This window comes from Daucus carota, chromosome 3 (genome assembly GCF_001625215.2).
Source record: "Daucus carota subsp. sativus chromosome 3, DH1 v3.0, whole genome shotgun sequence".
NCBI classification, from domain to species: domain Eukaryota; kingdom Viridiplantae; phylum Streptophyta; class Magnoliopsida; order Apiales; family Apiaceae; genus Daucus; species Daucus carota.
Window position 1 is genome coordinate 40598759 of NC_030383.2, and position 16947 is coordinate 40615705.

Below are 16947 nucleotides of genomic sequence, written 5' to 3' on the forward strand. Positions count from 1 at the left end.
GATTTTTACGAAGTTGCATTTCTGGTTGTATATATGCATGGTTGTTAGCAGTTGCACCGTATTTTTGTAAATATTTTCTGGAACATAATATTTTTGCAATTTGTTTTAAAAAGTGACAGTATTTTTGCAAAAATTCTTTTAAACTTGGTTATTTATGAAAAAACCATAATATTTTCTCATTTTTATTCCTAATAAACTCATGAATATAGACTCTTATTCAACCCTCATTAATTGTTATATTTATACAACTTTCGAAAAAGATAATTTTATAATAAAATCAATATAATTTGCATTCGAAACAAAAAAAAGTATTATGAGAAAAAATTTCTTTCAAAAAAAATTATTATTGTAAGACGGAGAAAGTAATAAATATTATAGAAAATAAAGCAACACATTTTTCGGAAACAATAGTTTGCTGGCGCCATCACACAGCTGCCTAGTACTGTAGTCTTAATATGACGCGGCTCCCGGGATGGATACTCACTGGCAACATCCGCTCCTTTGGTCCCGCTATATCTAGGGTTTGTGTTGCCTCTTTCTCCACCGCCGCGAAGCAAGTCGGCACTCACAACGGCACTTTCCATTGCGATGAGGCATTGGCGTGTTTCATTCTCCGTCTTACTCATACCTTGGCTTCTGCTAACATTGTTCGAACTCGCGACCCTCAGGTTTCATTTACTACTTTACTCCCTCCTATCTCGCGCACTAAAATACTAGTCGAATGCACTTTTTTATACTTCTTACAATATACATTCTAATTTACAAGCATTTTCTAATTTACAAGCATTTTGAAAAAAGATAATTACATTATTTGGTTTGAGAACTCTGGATAACTTTTCTTATTTCACCAAATTATCATTTATTTTATTTTAAATATTTGTGTTGTGTAAATTAAGATCCAAAAATGAGCACAAAAAAAAATGCATTTACGAAAAGTTTATGAAAAAATTATTCACAGAAGACGTGTATGTTAAGTTCATATCATAGGTGTTCTATATTTCGTGTGCCTCTAGAATTCAAAAGAAATTATGAAAAAATATTCACTGAAGACATTTATGTTTTTTTGACAAAATGCAAGAGAAGACGTGTATGTTAAGTACATATCATAGTTGCTCTATATTTCGTGTTCCAAAGAATTCATGAAATTTTTCAATCAAGTTTTGATGTGTTCAGAAAACAAAAAGATAGTTATAAGTTTGTTTATGTAATTGAAGCAAAAAATAGTGAAGAAATATTCACTGAACACGTAAATATGAGGTACGTCCGGGGAACTAATTCTTATTTGAGTCTCACCCTACATTGCATAATACGAAAGTGACTATCAAGTTAAGGAAATGGTCTTGACCGGTGATTATTAATAACAGTCTCTTCTCGTTTTCTTATGACAACAAGATAAAAACCGGGGGTGATGAGGCCTCGTTTGGCTGAAAATAAACATGAAAAATTTATTATAAGAATCTGTTATCATGAAATTAACACGTGCATATTGAGTCAAGGAGAGAGGATGTGAAAATTGAAATGATTGAGATAGAGCATTTAATTGTATTTTGTGGCTTGGAGTTATATTGGTTTAGAATTTGTTGATTAATTTGTTAGGTGTTGGCGAGTCTTGATGCGGTAGTTGATGTTGGAGGGGTTTATGACCTGAGTAGAGATCGTTTCGATCATCATCAGAAAGGGTTTAGTGAGGTTTTTGGTCGTGCTGGTTATTCTACTAAACTCAGTAGTGCTGGACTTGTTTATAAGGTAAATTAATTATATCTGCAGTGCTTTTGTAATTATAAGCTGAATATGTGCAATAATGACTTTCAGGACTAGGAAAAATGAGTTACTCATAGGTGCAATAATTAAGGGATATATAGGCAATACTAACTTGAAGTATAGATGACTTGTAATTATCTGATGCATAAGTGTATATTGTCAGCATTACGGGTTGGAAATAATAGCCAAGGAGATTCAGCTGGATAAAGGGCATCCGGATGTGTTCAAGTTATATTTGGCTGTCTACAAGAGCTTTATCGAGGTGCTGTAATTTGCTCTGTATTTTAAGTAGTTTAGTTTTTTTAGTTTATTTCTGGGTTAAAATAGTTTATTTGATCTTATCCAACAATGTGTCCTATATGAGATTGTTGATAAAAAAGCATATAATAGGTATAGATGTCAATCTTAGTTAATCACCAGCTTAATAGCAATTTCTGGAATATAGGAAGCTGAAATTAATTTTATAGCTTAAGTGCTTTTTTAATAATGTCCAGATTTATATTATCTACTTTCAGTACTGGCCTTTACCTTTGGCCCGTCTTATATTATCTACTTTCAGTACTGGCCTTTACCTTTGGCCCATCTTTTCTGCTGGTGTGTTTTGATCTTGATCCAACTGTCATTTTGCATTGTTGGCACTAAACACTTCTACAGGCAATTGATGCTATTGACAATGGTGTGAGTCAATATTGTGTTGATATACCTCCCAATTATGTGAACAATACGAGTTTGTCTTCAAGAATAGGCAGATTAAATTTGGATTGGACTGACCCTGATCAATCGATTGAAAAAGAAAATGATGCATTTCAACGTGCAATGGTTCTTGCAGGGAACGAATTCATCGAGGTTAGATTTTGTAATATATTCATCATGTGATTTAGTAGAAGGCCTTTAAGCTGAAATTGTAAGTTACTTTTTAGGTTTGACCAACTTATTAAGGGTACCTAGGGAATTCCTACTTATTAGACCTTTTTCGTGGAAATCTCATACAGAGTATACATTTTCATGCAAAATCGTGGCTGCCGGCTCGATCGATTGTTGTGGATTGTCTTGCGGCAAGGAAAAATGTTGATTCTAGTGGAGAAATCATTCTGCTGCCTAGAATTTGCCCTGTGAGTGGTAACTTTTTCTTTTATTCAACTCTTAGTCCTGTATCTTGCCTCTATTTCATATAGTTTGTTCCTCATTAATATTTATCTAATGCTTGACTAATTAGAGTCGAGTGAATATTGTAAAGAGACAGTTGAATTTGCTTTCTGTAAGAAGTATTTGCTTGTTCAGTACTATTATTGTTTGGTAAGAACATGGATGTGCAATACAATAGGAACTGACAAAAGAATTGGTTGCCTTCTGTTGTCCATATATATACTAATTATATCTTAAAACAACATACATGCCACAGTGGAAGCTACATATATTCGAGCTAGAAGAGGAAATGAAGATTGATCCTTCCATTAAATATGTTATTTATCAGGTCAGTTTTTTCGGTGTATTGTTGATCTAGACAATATCTTCTCTTTATAGTTCTGAGTACTACAGATAAATATCAAGTAGTGCTAATTACATAATTATTGGTATTACATATATATATTATTTTTGTATAGATTACCTAATTATTCTCCTGTCTGCGTGATATTCTAGGATGATAGAAGCGACAATTGGAGAGTGCAGGCAGTTGCTGTCTCACCTGATAAGTATCAGAGTCGAAAACCTCTATTATCTCAGTGGAGAGGTTTGACAGGTGAAGAACTTTCTGAGGTTGCTGCAATTCCTGGATGTGTTTTTGTTCACATGAGTGGCTTTATTGGTGGAAATCAGAGTTATGAGGGTGCTTTGGCTATGGCCAAAGCTTCTTTGATGGTGTAAGGAAAACAGATACATCCTGTTTTTTTACCAGTCTAACATGCATTGTTCATTTTAGATATTATATAGTTAATGATCAGTGTTTCTACCTCATCTTCTTTTGTTTTAGTGATTAAGCAAGATCTTGGGTTTTGAGCTAAATTTATACCGATATTCAGCATGAATCAGCTGCTTATGTATGCACTAGTCGGATATTTTGATAAAGAGGTAATTGTCAAATCATTTTTTTGGGGTATAGATTCTCTGAATTAAGGGCGTCATATCTATATTTGGTGATCAATAGGTAATAGGAGGGATTGGAATCATTGATATTCTTTGTCAGGGGGTTTTCCAGGTGATCATTGATATTCTTTGGGATGCACTGCAACTGGTTCATTAACATTTCATATTAATTGGAGCTTTTATATGCCATTTTTTTTCTGCATTTTCCCATTGTATATCCCGAATATAAAGTCTATTTTGTTTGAAGCTGTCTTGCATTGTCTAATGATTTTATCCTCGGCAGTCGGCAAGTATGAATGTCGTTGTCATCAGATGTTTAAACCATTTGAGAATCCAAGAACCCTGCTATAGTACCTTCACTGTCATTGCCCAGATCCTTCTAAAGCTCGAACCTATATTAGATGATACAGGGAGAAAGTTCTACTTGCGGAAAATATTGTAGTAAGAGCACGAGATATAGGCATTTCTTACCAGAGCACTTGCTTGTGAACTTGAAGTTTGGAACTGCACTCTCTGCTAGAAGCAACTCTTTTAGGTTTAAAGCAACAAGTTGCAAATATCTGTCATCGTTAAATCAATTAGGCCTATAATAAGAGCGAATATAGTTGTTGCTGCGTTCATCTTTTACAATTTTTTTGGGTTACTTGAGCCCCTATTCGCTAATATGAATATCAGAAAGAACAAATATTTGTTCTAATACTTCTTGGGACGAGACAGAATCGATCCCAGATATCCCGGGATAAACCAAGTGTATTTTCTCATATTAAGATTGCCGACTTGGTGAAAATGCCAGCTTCAAATAATATGTATATTAGAGCATTTTCAACCATGAGAAACTCTTAGCTAAAAGTCTAGGTGGATTACCAAAATTAAAATTTATAGCCAATGTGCACAAAAAACATCACTCCAACCATGGCAAACCCTTGTGTATAATTATAGTCATTTTTCTATGGATGGGTATATTTGTTGAACCACTACATATCTGTAGTGAATTCTACGTCATCTACCGCAATTTACTTTCCTCCTTTCTGCTGATTAAATATTATTTATTACCATATTAAACTGATATATTCTATTTATAACAATTTATATATTAATAACATACTATTTTTAAATTATAGCCAACCAATATAGCCAATACCATTGAAGCACACTGTCTTACAAGTTCAGCAAATTTTACGTAATGTGTTACAGGTTCAATTTAGCCAACGATTATAACCATCTCCGATGGGATGTACGAAGTAGGAACAAAGGCAGGCATAAAGTACGAGATCCTCTCTATTCCGCATAATAAAGCCGTAAACAGATCCAGGAAACACCTGTGAAATCAGAATAAAATTTTCAGAAAAAACATATAATAATATATGTTTTTTCAAAAACATGTTAAATGAGCAATGTTGGGGGAGTTCGAAAACATCTCCGAATTTGTTTCTGAATGCTAAATGACGTGATTTAAATCGTGTTAGAGCATCTCCAACGGCGTTGGCTATAATCGCTGGCTAAATTGGACCTGTAAGACATTATGTAAAATTTGCTGAACCTGTAAGACATTTTGCTACAATGGTACTGACTATATTGGTTGGCTATAATTTAAAAATAGTATGTTATTAATATTTTAAATTGTTAAAATAGAATATATCAGTTCAATATGGTAATAAATGATGTACAATCTTCCTACAGATTTTCTTACAGACCTGTAGAGGTTCGACAAATTTAGCCATCCATAGGAGGTTGGCTAAATTTATAGACAACAGCTCATCATGGTTGGAGTTGAGTTTTTGAAGCTGTTGGCTAAATCTTTTTATTTGAGGTATGCAAACTCATCTTTTAGACAAGGGTTTTAGATGGTTGGAGATGCTCTTATTCAGAGATATGTGCATAGACATTTCCCCCCTTTTTTGAATAGATGATATGTGCATAGACTTCTTTATTTATTTTTAAGAGATACCTCTAATCAATTATTGTCAATTGTAATATTTTTCCAAATTATCACATTGTTTATCATACTTGAGTCACATTGTTTATCATACTAGAGATAGAATGGAAAATAAAATAGTATATAATCAAAGGAAAATGTTGAATAGAAAAACAAACGTGTCTTAATCAACTAACTGTTGTCCAAATAGTAACACGGAATTGCTGTTCTTTACTCTATCCCATATGTTCCAATAATATCACTTTCTTCGCTTTATCACCATCAGACTTTGTGGGTCATTTCTACTTTGTCACAGGTACCCAATTGATCTTCTCTGATTCTAATTTTATGTTAAGATTTTGATTAAAAAGAATTAGATTTTGTGCTTAGAAATTGATCCTCTTGTTACCCTTTTAGGCATTGGATTTTGATGGCTGAATATGGACCTCGATTGTATAGCTGCTGCAAATGTCGAAATCATATTGCACTTCATGATGATATTATTTCCAAGGCTTTCCAGGTCTATTTTTCCTCATCATCTCAACTTATTGCGTGTTTTGGTGGAAAAAAGGCGTATTACAGGACACCTGGCCTGCCTAGGATTTAACTTACTGCGTGTTTTGTGTCTGTGATCTCGTTAAGGATTGAATTTTTCGGAATATGGATTGTCGGATTGATCTCTGTCTAATTTATGTTTCGTTCGATCATGTCAGGGAAGAAACGGACGAGCCTTCTTGTTCTCACATGTGATCAACATTACTGTTGGGCGCAAAGAAGACAGGAACCTCATGACAGGGCTGCACACAGTTGCTGATATATCTTGTGCTGATTGCTGTGAGGTCCTGGGCTGGAAGTATGAAAGAGCTTATGAACCTACGCAGAAGTACAAGGAGGGGAAGTTCATACTTGAGAAGTTGAAAATTGTCATCGAAAACTGGTAAAGCTCGTGTCCCTGTCGAATGCTTTCGTTGCTTGTCACTGGACCAGAAGTTCTTGGTTTGGATAATAAAATTGTTTTATACTTGAAGCAAATCCCCAGTCTGATCCTTGTACTGAACTAGTATAATGGTGTGAATTTGTTTATATCTGGAACCTGGGGGTGATCGGGATAGACTTGGATTCCCCAAAAGAAAAGCGCGAAATTTGTATAAGACCCTGATTGTATTCAACTGTACATATATATGATTATTCTGGTAATTCTTGTACAAGGCTCATGTGATTTCTTAAGTTATACAAAGTGTTGTATATGTCATCGCGGTTTTTGTGAGATTTGTCTCCGGATACAAATACATGAATCTGATCAGAAGTTTCAATCCAACTGCATCCTGGATTCTTGTTCATGTGTTTTTCTTTGATAATCTGTCTGGTTTTTGCTAGCTCTTTCCATCTACCTGCATAAGCATATAAGTTTGCCAACACCACGTAGTTTGCAGTATTATCCGGCTCTAATTCTATTAGCCTTTTTGCTGCAACCTCCCCCAAATCGACATTACCTGCAAGAACACAACCTCCCAGGAATGCACCCCAAATTACGGAATCAGGTTGTAGAGGCATTTCATTAATAAGCCTGTAAGCTTCACTTAACTCACCTGCACGACTTAGGAGATCTACCATACAGGTGAAGTGTTTTAGTGTGGGGTTTACATTGCACAACCTCAACAGTTTAAAGAATTCCTTCCCAGCCTCAACTGCTCCTGCATGAACACATGAGGATAGAACTGACAAAAAAGTAACAGTGTCAGGTATAAATCCATCTATCAGCATCTTGCGGAAGAAAGCAATTCCTTCCTCTCCATGTCCATGCATAGCATACGCAGTCAGCATTGAATTTTCAGTCACCAAATTTCTTGTCGATATTCTTTTGTAAGCCAGGTGGGAATGCTTTATGTTTCCGCATTTTGCATACATGTCCACCAAGGCTGCTCCGATGTAAAAATCTGATTCGTAACCAAATCTGATTGAATGAGCATGAACCTGTTTACCTCTCTCTAGTGTTGCTAATCTCGAGCAAGAAGTTAAAATTGATCCAATTGTGTAAATGTCAGGATGCAGGTTTGAAGAATGCATTTTAGAAAACATTTCAAGAGCCAATTCATGGCAGCCATTTTCTACAAGGCCAGCAATAATGCCATTCCATGTATACACGTTCGGTTTAAATCCATCTACTTTCATCTCCTGAAGACTAACTAGGATATGTTCAGTCTGATTGCAGCGAGAATATCCAGAGATCAAAGCATTCCATGTAGCCAAATCTCTTTCACTCACTTCATCAAAAGAAGTTCGAGCTGACTTTATGTCCTGACATTTGCTGTACATTTTTACCAATGATCCACCCACAAAAGGATTTGATTGCAGACCTCTAACAATGGCATGTGCATGTATCTCTTTCCCTAATCTTGTTAAACCAATATCAGTACAAGCAGTGAGAACGCTTCCTAGAGTGAAAGAATTGGTTGCAACACAATCATGCCTCAGCAGATCTATAAACATTATCAGCGCCTCCCGGAACAGAGAGTTATCAACATAACCTGAGATAATCAAGTTCCAGGATATGATATTCCGCTCAAGCCTGTTTAATTCCATCTGATCAAAGAGTCTTCTAGCCTTTGAAATTTCTCCTGCCTCGCAATAAGCAACAATCATTGTATTATAACAGACAGCATTTTGCACAGAAAATTTTGAAAATATCCTAACAGCACTACTCACATCTTTACACCTCCTGTATACATCCAACAATCCATTAACAACAATTTGATTACCCATCAATCCTCTCCTCACTATAAAGCCATGCACTTCTCTGCCCAATCTTAGTTTATTTAATCTAGCACAAGAAGGAAGAACACTAGCTAGTGTTCGAGCATTAGGCTCAACTCCAGCAGCTTGCATCCTCCCTAGAATCTCTATAGCTTCCTCATCAAGTCCATTCTGCGAGCATCCACTAATAACAGCACTCCAAGAAACAATATTCGGACTCAGATTATCCTCAAATGACATTTTCTGCATAAACTGTAACGCTTCATCCACCTTGCCATTCGCAGCACAAGCTGCAATCATAGTATTCCATGATACAAAATCTCTCCCCGACATATTACCCCAAACTCTAACCGCATCATCCAAGCTCCCACATTTACCATACATATCCATGAGAGCATTACCCACATACACATTCATATCAACTTCACTTTTTATAACAATCCCGTGAAACTGCCTTCCCAGTTCCACACTACACAATCCAATACAAATCTTCAAGAGCAATGGAAACACGAAAAACTCTAACTCCAAATCCTCAACCTGCATCCCCAGAAACATCAGAAAAGCATCCTCAAAAAACCCATGATCCACATAAGCACCAATAATAGCAGTCCATGAGTACAAGTTTCTTTCAGTCATCTCATCAAACAGCGTGACTGCATCATCTAAACACCCACATTTCACATACATTTGAAGCAATTTAGTCTCAACAAATACATGTCCTCGAAACCCATTTTTCAGTGCCTGAGCATGAACTTGTTTCCCAAATCTTGCGCAATAACATGAGTCGAGTGTATTAGCATAAGTTGCTGAATCGAGAGAGTTGTCTACTTGAGATATTATACTACTTTTGCTTGACAGTGATTGAGTGGGGAAACGACGTAGCTTTGGTGGAATGAAATTGAGACGCTTGGATTCAATGGCCGGTGGTGATGGAAGTTTCGGTGGTGGCGCGTGACTCACAAGTTCCATCAGGGAGGCCATAATTAAACTTTTGAATCATGGGCAGTACTTCGTTTGTGTTCACTTGAAAGTGAATGGAATGGAAAGAGAATAGAATGAATTTTGTATTTGAATGGAAGGAGAATAGAATGAATTTTGTATTTTAAAACCGTGTTGATCAAAAAAAATGTATATAATTTTTATTATTTCAATCATTCCAACTTTAATGTTTTAATTATAATTCTAATTCACATGTTTTGGAAAGAATGCTCATTCTATTTCAACATCATGTTTCTTCACAATCTTTCTCACACAAAAATTAAGAGCTTATTGCAATTCGCATCCCTAGACTTCGGCCCAAAAATACTTTAGTATGCAAACTTTAGATAATTGCACTTTGCCCCCACAGGTATTTTGTACGCGTCAATTTCCACCCTTTCCGTCAACATCCGTTAATTAATTATGTTTAACGTTAGTTTAGTTAGTTTAGGCCAGGGTAAAATTGGAAAATCCACAGAAATCAGACTAATCAACAACTATCTCAGAAATTGAAGATGAAATCAACAAACAGAACCCATGGCAACAACTAGCAGGCCGACTCAGCTCTGGTTAAGAAACAAACTATAGATTCATCCTAACAAAACTTAAACCAACGCAAAGCAATAGCACAATAAAACTCGATGTAACTAGTGTCACGAATTCAACAAGACAAGGCAAACCGATTCAGCCACTCAGAACAACCCAGGCTTGACTCGGCGCGAAAACAATAAAGAACCCAACAGAAAAACGAACCCAGACTCGATTTATAAACTCAACAAGAGAACTCTAAAGAGAACAACGGATTACGAAAGCTAGCGACTCAACAGCCTATGAACTCAACAGACTCTGCAATGGTGACTCGGTAAAACTTGGTAATAGCACGACAGAATCACACATAGATTAAACAACACACCCCGACCCAGTGACCTAGTGACTCATTGCGACTCAGTGCAAAATCAGTGACGCAACTCGACTGGAAACTACTCACCTCAACAAGCGGATTCAATGAACAAACATGATCACTACTATGGAATGAAGAGGGAAGATCTAGTTCACGAGTCGAAGTACACCGGGAATGTATTCTACCTCATTCTCTCCTTGCTCTTTACTCGAATTCAAGAAATAGCTGACAACTGGGCTTTAAATGTCTAATTAACTCATTAACACTGGGTTAATTCTTTAATTTTTATTAGGCTTAATGACTTTTTAGCCCTCGAAGTATGGGTGGAAATTCCGATGCGGCCTCGAAGTTTAAAAACGTACCTTTCAACCCTCAAAGTATCTTTGTCGTACCTTTTAGCCCTTTTAAAAATACCGGTATAAATCGGGGGATAAACTTGACAATTCATATTCGGGGTAAAGTTTGGGCGTACCTTTTCACCCTTAAAGTATACACATCGTTCATTTTAACCCCTAAAGAATACATTAAAATACATGAGATGTTCCTTTTAATTCTTAATGTTTAATGCCCCTTTTAACCCTCACGTGTGAAATGTCAACTTTGTTCACCCCGTTATATACCGGTATACGCCATAAGGGCTAAAAGGTACGACAAAGATACTTTGAGGGTCGAAAGGTACGTTTTTAAACTTCAAGGCCGCATCGGAACATCCACCCAAACTTCAAGGGCTAAAAGGTCATTAAGCCTTTGTATTAAATGTCTAAATTGTCCTTGATATTTGATGGAACCGTTAAAATTAGACGGAAGGGGTGGGAATTGTCGCGCACAAAATACTAGTGGGTAGCGAAGTGCAATTATCTAAAGTTTGCATACTAAAGTGTTTTTAAGCCGAAGTCTAGGGGTGCGAATTGCAATAAGCTCCAAAAATTAACTACATTCATATTTTGTCACCATTATCTTATACTTTCTTCTTTCTCCTTAAAACTTCTATATAATTTTTCATTCTATTCTCCCCTCATTTCATTCCAGAAAGTGAACACAGCCTTAGTTCAAATGGTTGTTCCCTTGTCAGTAACATACTATTATCAACGAAGTTCTAAAATGGATAATTTAAGCTAACGGGTTTTCTATGATTTTTCTACACACAGTAATTGTTATTTTGATTGACTTGCGCTCTTCAATAATGATGAGCCTTTGTATTCATAATAACCTCACCAAATAAAATACATCAAAGTCATAAATTATAAATTATATTGCTTAGCATGTGTTCATGAACATAAACTAGAAAATCCTTTACAAAATAGTCCTTCTATTGTGCTGCTATCAATTGTCCGGATTACACTTTTGAATTTATTCATTGATTCCCCCGTTATCATAATTTCAAATTTTAATGTTCTAAATAACATGACTCGAAAATATGATCCCGAATATTCTTTATTAACCCTATGTCATCTTCCACACTCAACATAACTTCATGAACTGGTGGAGTGTTTTTTGCAGCTTCCGCACTCAACATTTTGCTATGTCCTTGGTCCCAAGACACCATTATTTAATAACAATGAGTATCGCGAAAGAAGAAACAACTCGGATCAAACGTGAATCATCTGCATCTGCAGAAAGTGAAGAGTTTTTAATTTCTAAAGCAATAGGGATGGTCTTGATGGTAGTTACATATGTTTCTTTATGCAATTCATGTTATTCATGTGTTTCCTTTATACTTGGAGTGAAATGACCGAAGAGGTAAGGAATATTTTTGCGGAACCAACCTTAATTTGTTTATGCAGGTTCGTACACCAGATGTAGCAGTATAAAAAACCAGCCACTCTGTAAGATTCTACTTACGGAACTTGTTGGCTGAGCAATCGGAAATATGTTATTCCAGCTCATTGCAGGTTTGTTTCTCCCTTTCTATTAGCTCAGCAATCGGAAAAATGAAAAATGATATCTTTTTGTTTGCAAATGTACATGGCTACTTCCCACTTCATAATAATTACTGATAGCGGATTTTGGTTGTGTACATTGTTGCAAATTTAGGATGGGTCAACTTCTTGGAAGCCATTATAATGTGGGTGATGCAGACATACTTGACGGATGTTTGGCAACTAGGTGTTTCGCATGCTGCTGGCATTATCAATGTCTGGAATGGAATAACATTTTTCTTGCCAATACCCTTCGCGTTCTTTGCTGATTCCTTTCTTGGAAACTTCTATACGCTCCTCATCTCCTGTTTTGCTGATGCCATTGTAAGTACCATGTGTAGTTGATTGTGATTTGTGCGTTTGTATATAGATCTATTAGTGTTGTAAAAATGACACGAAACATTTTCACTATAGGGGCTCGGGGTCTTGACACTGTCAACACCTCGGTTTCTTGGGCCATGTAAGGAAAATAAGCCGGAATGCATTGGTGGAACTCAGAAAACGCTGTTTTACTTTGCTTTAGCTTTGATTGCAGCAGGAATAGCCAGTCGTAATGTATCCCAGGACCAATTTTTCAAAGAACAGCAAGGAGAAACCACGGAAAATAATAAAAAAGAAGAAATTTGTGACTGTGGCTTAGGCCAAAAACTAGGCTGCTTTTTTATGGTAATTGTGATTGTAGTAAGCACTTTAGTCCTACCATTTATACAATCATGGTCAGTCAAGTTTGGGTTTCCAGCAATATGTAGCCTCGTGGCGCTACTCGTCTTCTTGAATGGCCAGTTTTGGCATCCCTACCAACACAAAGGACCTCAGGGAAGCCCATTAACGACATTCTTCAGAGTCTTTGTGGCCGCCATATCCAAAAAGTCCATGAAACTCCCTGAGGAAAAAAATCTTTATCAGTCAGATGATCGTGCTGAGCTCACTCGTTCCCTTCGGTATACAACCTTTTTAGTTTATATACTTGATCAGTCTAGATGTTTTGTATAAATAACATAATTCATTATGAATTCAAAACTGCAGGTGCTTGAACAAGGCTGCAATAATCTTACCAAGTCCATCGGAAGAAGAACAGAAATTGGATAAGTGGCACCTTTGCAGCGTGAGAGAAGTAGAGGACACCAAAGTCTGCCTTCGAATGGCTCCATTGTGTATTACCTTGATAGTCTGTGGATTTGTCCTCTCCCTCGGGAACACCTACTTTCTTGAACAAGCAAATCACCTAAATCAAACACTGGGCCGCCTCAGAGTTAACAGCATCATCTTCTTTTTCTTCTCTTTCGGTGCAAGTATCATTTCTACACGCATCTACCTCTTTGCCAAAGGATGGTCAGCCAAAGAGAAGAAAAAGTATTTCCCAATACTAGGAATAGGTCTCGCTTTAGTTACTTCCATTTTGTGCTGCATTACTGCTGCAAAGGTTGAAACACGAAGATTAAAAGTGATAAGTAGCAAACCTGATCTACTAACAGACAACCCTTCCAAAGATACTAAAATTTCGATGTCAATGTTCACCTTGGTTCCACAATACCTACTTCTTGGAGTGTTTAATGGAATTTCATATACTTGCTATGAAGAATTATTCAAGACCAGATATCCATCAACTATGGACAAGTACATACAGTATTTTACAACAGGATTGACAGGTATAGGAATTGCAGCTAGTTACTTGTCGGTGTATATAGTAGGAAAGGTGAGTGAGAATGGAGGATCGAAGACAAATTGGTTCAAGCACACATTAAACCAGTGTCGTCTGGATAATTATTATTGGACTTTGGCAGTTATCAGCTCACTCAATCTCTTTTGTTACCTTATTATTGTTGCCCTGATTTTACCTGAACCGAAACCGAAACCGAAACCAGCCACAAGACTACAGAAGGTGCGAGAAATGCTCTGTACATGTGCTCGCTGTGTGTGTAAATGTGCTCGTTGTGTGTGTGTATGTACGCGGTGTTGTTAGAAAATTAACTCCACATATGAGATTCAGGTAAAATATTATATATATGCATGTAATTTTTTTTTGTATATTCATGTAAGGGTGCCTGACAAGTCGAAATAAAGTTATAAAATAAAAATTTCTCAATATATCTCAAACCCGAATATTTGGCCTCCGTGAACAACTAGGCTGAATTACTCACCAAAACAAGTCTGTAGCTGATTATCTCCAGGAGATACGCACCATCTCCGATCAACTCTCAATTGCAGGATCACCAACGTCTAATGAAGGTGGTGCAAATTCTGGCTGTTTAATCCTGTCTCAATAGAAATACAGCAGATCTGCTTCAGGATTCTTATATGAATGATATTAATGGTTTACAAGTAAAATTTAACCTAACAAATAATCACAGCATGGCTTCCTTCACGCGTATACCATCACCAGCTACTGCTTAAACTTGACACTCTCTCACACCTCAAAGCCATAACCAAAAGCACACTATCACGCAACAAATTGAAGTCAATGTATATTTACTGTGCAATATAAAGTAAGAATTATATACAACTGAGCCATTCATTCTTAAAGTCTTGTATTACCAATTCAGCTGTTATGTAAATTAACCTAAAGCCAGCTACTTTTGCAGCCATATATATGGATGTGCAAAAAAATATTTAATAATTTATGAATTAGCTATTTTATATGTAAAATTTGCATGAAGCCATTAAAATTATTCTTTAATTATTTATTTATTTATTTATTTGATAAAGTCTTTTTATAAAAAAAATTCTTAAAACTTATGTAATAATAATCATATCTATCCAATAGCATAACAATAAAAGTTAAAAGGACATTTATATTGAAGGTCAAACAAATTTATCTATTTAAAGAGCAAAATTATTAAAAAAACATCATTTAAACACTATTAAATTTAGATGACAAACAATATATATTATTCAGCATTCAGATATTTAATTCATTCATATCATTCCAATAATCAGATATTTTAATCAATTAGATGTAACTCATTCAGATTTGCCAAATGACCTTAACTCTCTAATTAATATATTTTTTATATTTAAAAATAATAGCTGTGGTTCTGCACGGTTTACACGTTGGAATGTTTGTACTTCACCATCTATAGACTTGTATAACAGATACAATGCAGTGGAAGGCAGGGTGGCAGTTTCGGGTAACGGGTCGTGTTCGTGTCAGCAATCGGGTCGATTTCGAGTTGATTTCGGGTCAAGCTAAAATCACTTAAAATTGAATAAAACTTAAAATTGAAATTATTAGAAACAAAATTAGAATTTCGGGTCATGTCGGGTCCATTTCGTGTCAAAACGGGTGATTTTCGGGTCACTTTCGGGTTTTGTCTCAGTAAATCGGGTTACGGGTTTGGGTCGGGTTCGGGTCGGGTTCGGGTCGGGTTCGGGTCGTGTCTGATATTGCCGGCCCTTTTGTGCAGCTAGTGTGAAATGCCATTGAGCAAGAAAGGGATTGATACTTAAACAAAATACTGTGGATTAACTCTTATATCCCCTGAACTCCTTTTAATATACTAGGGGTTTTCTGTACTAAATAAAGTAATCCACAATAAATAAATCTGTGTTAAGCCCAAGTCCTGAGCGGAGCTATTGATATCATACAACACTTTGTGCGTATAACAGGTTTAATTTGGGCGAACATATTAAATGGGATTATAATGTGGGTGACGCAGACTTACTTGGACGAATGTTTGGAAGCTAAGTGTTGCACACGCAGCTGGTATTATCAACGTCTGGAATGGATTAACGTTCTTCTTATCAATACCTTTTGCATTCTTTGCCGACTCATTCCTTGGAAATTTCTATATGCTCCTGTTCTCCTGTTTTGTAGATACCATTATAAGTTATTTTGTAGTGTATGCTGTATACACATATCATATATAAGTGTATGTTTAAATATATATTATCAATATGTGTATCTATAACGCTCAATTTGTCATAAAAGAGTTACTTCTCTACTATTCAGGGGTTGATGCTTCTAACTGTGTCAATGCCAGCATTCAATATCGGACAATGTAGCAAGTATGAGCCAGAATGCATTAGTCGAACACAGAAAAACGTTTTTACATTTCTTTAGCTTTGATAGCATTGGCAGTACGCAGTCGCGTATCCCGGGTCCCATTCCTTGAAGAACAAGATGAAAAACAGAAAGAAGAAGCAACGGACAGTAACAAATAAATTGTAATTTTTGACTTCAGCTTGGGCCAACAATTAGGCTGCCTTGTCCTGGTGGTTGCTACTATAGGACGTTTTGTCTTGCCATTCTAGAAAGCAAGGATACTTCACTTGAGTGAAGAACTGCGTATGGAATACTTCACAGTGCGGGGGTGCGGCGGGGTGCGTATGGGATATGCCACGTGGAGTATCGGTGACGTTAGAGATGGGGATACGCCTTCCAATGTGATCTCCCAATCTCTCGGGCTTCTTCCAATTTCTATAACCCTTATTGACAAATGTCTCATTGTTTCCCCGAGCACCGCACTCATCTTTGAACAGGTAACAGAATAAGCAAAATGCAGCATCCTTTTGTATGCTATATTCCAACCAACTAGCATAATCTTTAAACCAAGAAACTTTAAACCTTCGCTTTTTCTTTCCAAATAATGTAAAAGGAAATACGTGGCTAACTAGTTGGAAAGGCCCATTTAGCA

General features: G+C 36.3%; 4 protein-coding genes and 1 long non-coding RNA gene across 6 annotated transcripts; 3 read left to right on the forward strand and 2 right to left on the reverse strand.

Moving 5' to 3' along the window:
- Nucleotides 1-403: 403 nt before the first annotated feature.
- Nucleotides 404-6282, forward strand: LOC108213334 (uncharacterized). 2 transcript variants are annotated; one of them, XM_064088832.1, is made up of 10 exons: nt 404-668; nt 1597-1746; nt 1925-2023; nt 2416-2607; nt 2754-2873; nt 3164-3235; nt 3403-3623; nt 3734-3831; nt 3908-6077; nt 6179-6282. In XM_064088832.1, exons 1-8 carry the CDS (start codon nt 456-458, stop codon nt 3738-3740), a joined length of 1074 nt encoding a protein of 357 aa, XP_063944902.1. In that variant the 5' UTR covers nt 404-455; the 3' UTR covers nt 3741-3831; nt 3908-6077; nt 6179-6282. The 2 variants fall into 2 exon arrangements, with proteins under 2 accessions (XP_063944902.1, XP_017240605.1); XM_017385116.2 differs by having other exon boundaries at nt 3734-6077.
- On the forward strand, nt 6045-7030 carry LOC108210738 (protein yippee-like At4g27745). Its single transcript, XM_017382128.2, has 3 exons — nt 6045-6077; nt 6179-6281; nt 6475-7030. The coding sequence occupies exons 2-3, from the start codon at nt 6192-6194 to the stop codon at nt 6700-6702; spliced, it is 318 nt and encodes a 105-aa protein (XP_017237617.1). The 5' UTR covers nt 6045-6077; nt 6179-6191; the 3' UTR covers nt 6703-7030.
- LOC108210737 (pentatricopeptide repeat-containing protein At2g13600-like) lies at nt 6471-9603 on the reverse strand. The gene has a single exon (XM_064088831.1). The coding sequence runs from the start codon at nt 9494-9496 to the stop codon at nt 6947-6949; it is 2550 nt and encodes an 849-aa protein (XP_063944901.1). The 5' UTR covers nt 9497-9603; the 3' UTR covers nt 6471-6946.
- A 2417-nt stretch (nt 9604-12020) lies between these two features.
- Nucleotides 12021-14276, forward strand: LOC108213731 (protein NRT1/ PTR FAMILY 5.5). The gene is made up of 4 exons (XM_017385521.2): nt 12021-12286; nt 12429-12637; nt 12728-13254; nt 13340-14276. Exons 1-4 carry the CDS (start codon nt 12265-12267, stop codon nt 14274-14276), a joined length of 1695 nt encoding a protein of 564 aa, XP_017241010.1. The 5' UTR covers nt 12021-12264.
- Nucleotides 13061-16671, reverse strand: LOC135151168 (uncharacterized). Its single transcript, XR_010289715.1, has 4 exons — nt 16248-16671; nt 15976-16116; nt 13369-14568; nt 13061-13196 (listed from the first exon to the last, which is right to left on the reverse strand). It is a non-coding gene; the product is annotated as an uncharacterized LOC135151168 (long non-coding RNA).
- Nucleotides 16672-16947: the final 276 nt, after the last annotated feature.

What these genes read in the sequence shown, in the direction of transcription:
- LOC108213731 (XM_017385521.2), top strand. Translation starts at nt 12,265, where the DNA reads ATGTTATTCCAGCTCATTGCAG. An exon ending in GTTATTCCAGCTCATTGCAG is followed by an intron (nt 12,287 to 12,428) that starts GTTTGTTTCTCC and finishes TTGCAAATTTAG; the next exon opens with GATGGGTCAACTTCTTGGAA. An exon ending in GAGCTCACTCGTTCCCTTCG is followed by an intron (nt 13,255 to 13,339) that starts GTATACAACCTT and finishes TCAAAACTGCAG; the next exon opens with GTGCTTGAACAAGGCTGCAA.
- LOC108213334 (XM_017385116.2), top strand. Translation starts at nt 456, where the DNA reads ATGACGCGGCTCCCGGGATGGATACTCACTGGCAACATCCGCTCCTTT. An exon ending in TTCGAACTCGCGACCCTCAG is followed by an intron (nt 669 to 1,596) that starts GTTTCATTTACT and finishes TTAATTTGTTAG; the next exon opens with GTGTTGGCGAGTCTTGATGC. An exon ending in TTAAATATGTTATTTATCAG is followed by an intron (nt 3,236 to 3,402) that starts GTCAGTTTTTTC and finishes GTGATATTCTAG; the next exon opens with GATGATAGAAGCGACAATTG.
- LOC108210737 (XM_064088831.1), bottom strand. Translation starts at nt 9,496, where the DNA reads ATGGCCTCCCTGATGGAACTTGTGAGTCACGCGCCACCACCGAAACTT.
- LOC108210738 (XM_017382128.2), top strand. Translation starts at nt 6,192, where the DNA reads ATGGCTGAATATGGACCTCGATTGTATAGCTGCTGCAAATGTCGAAAT. An exon ending in TTATTTCCAAGGCTTTCCAG is followed by an intron (nt 6,282 to 6,474) that starts GTCTATTTTTCC and finishes CGATCATGTCAG; the next exon opens with GGAAGAAACGGACGAGCCTT.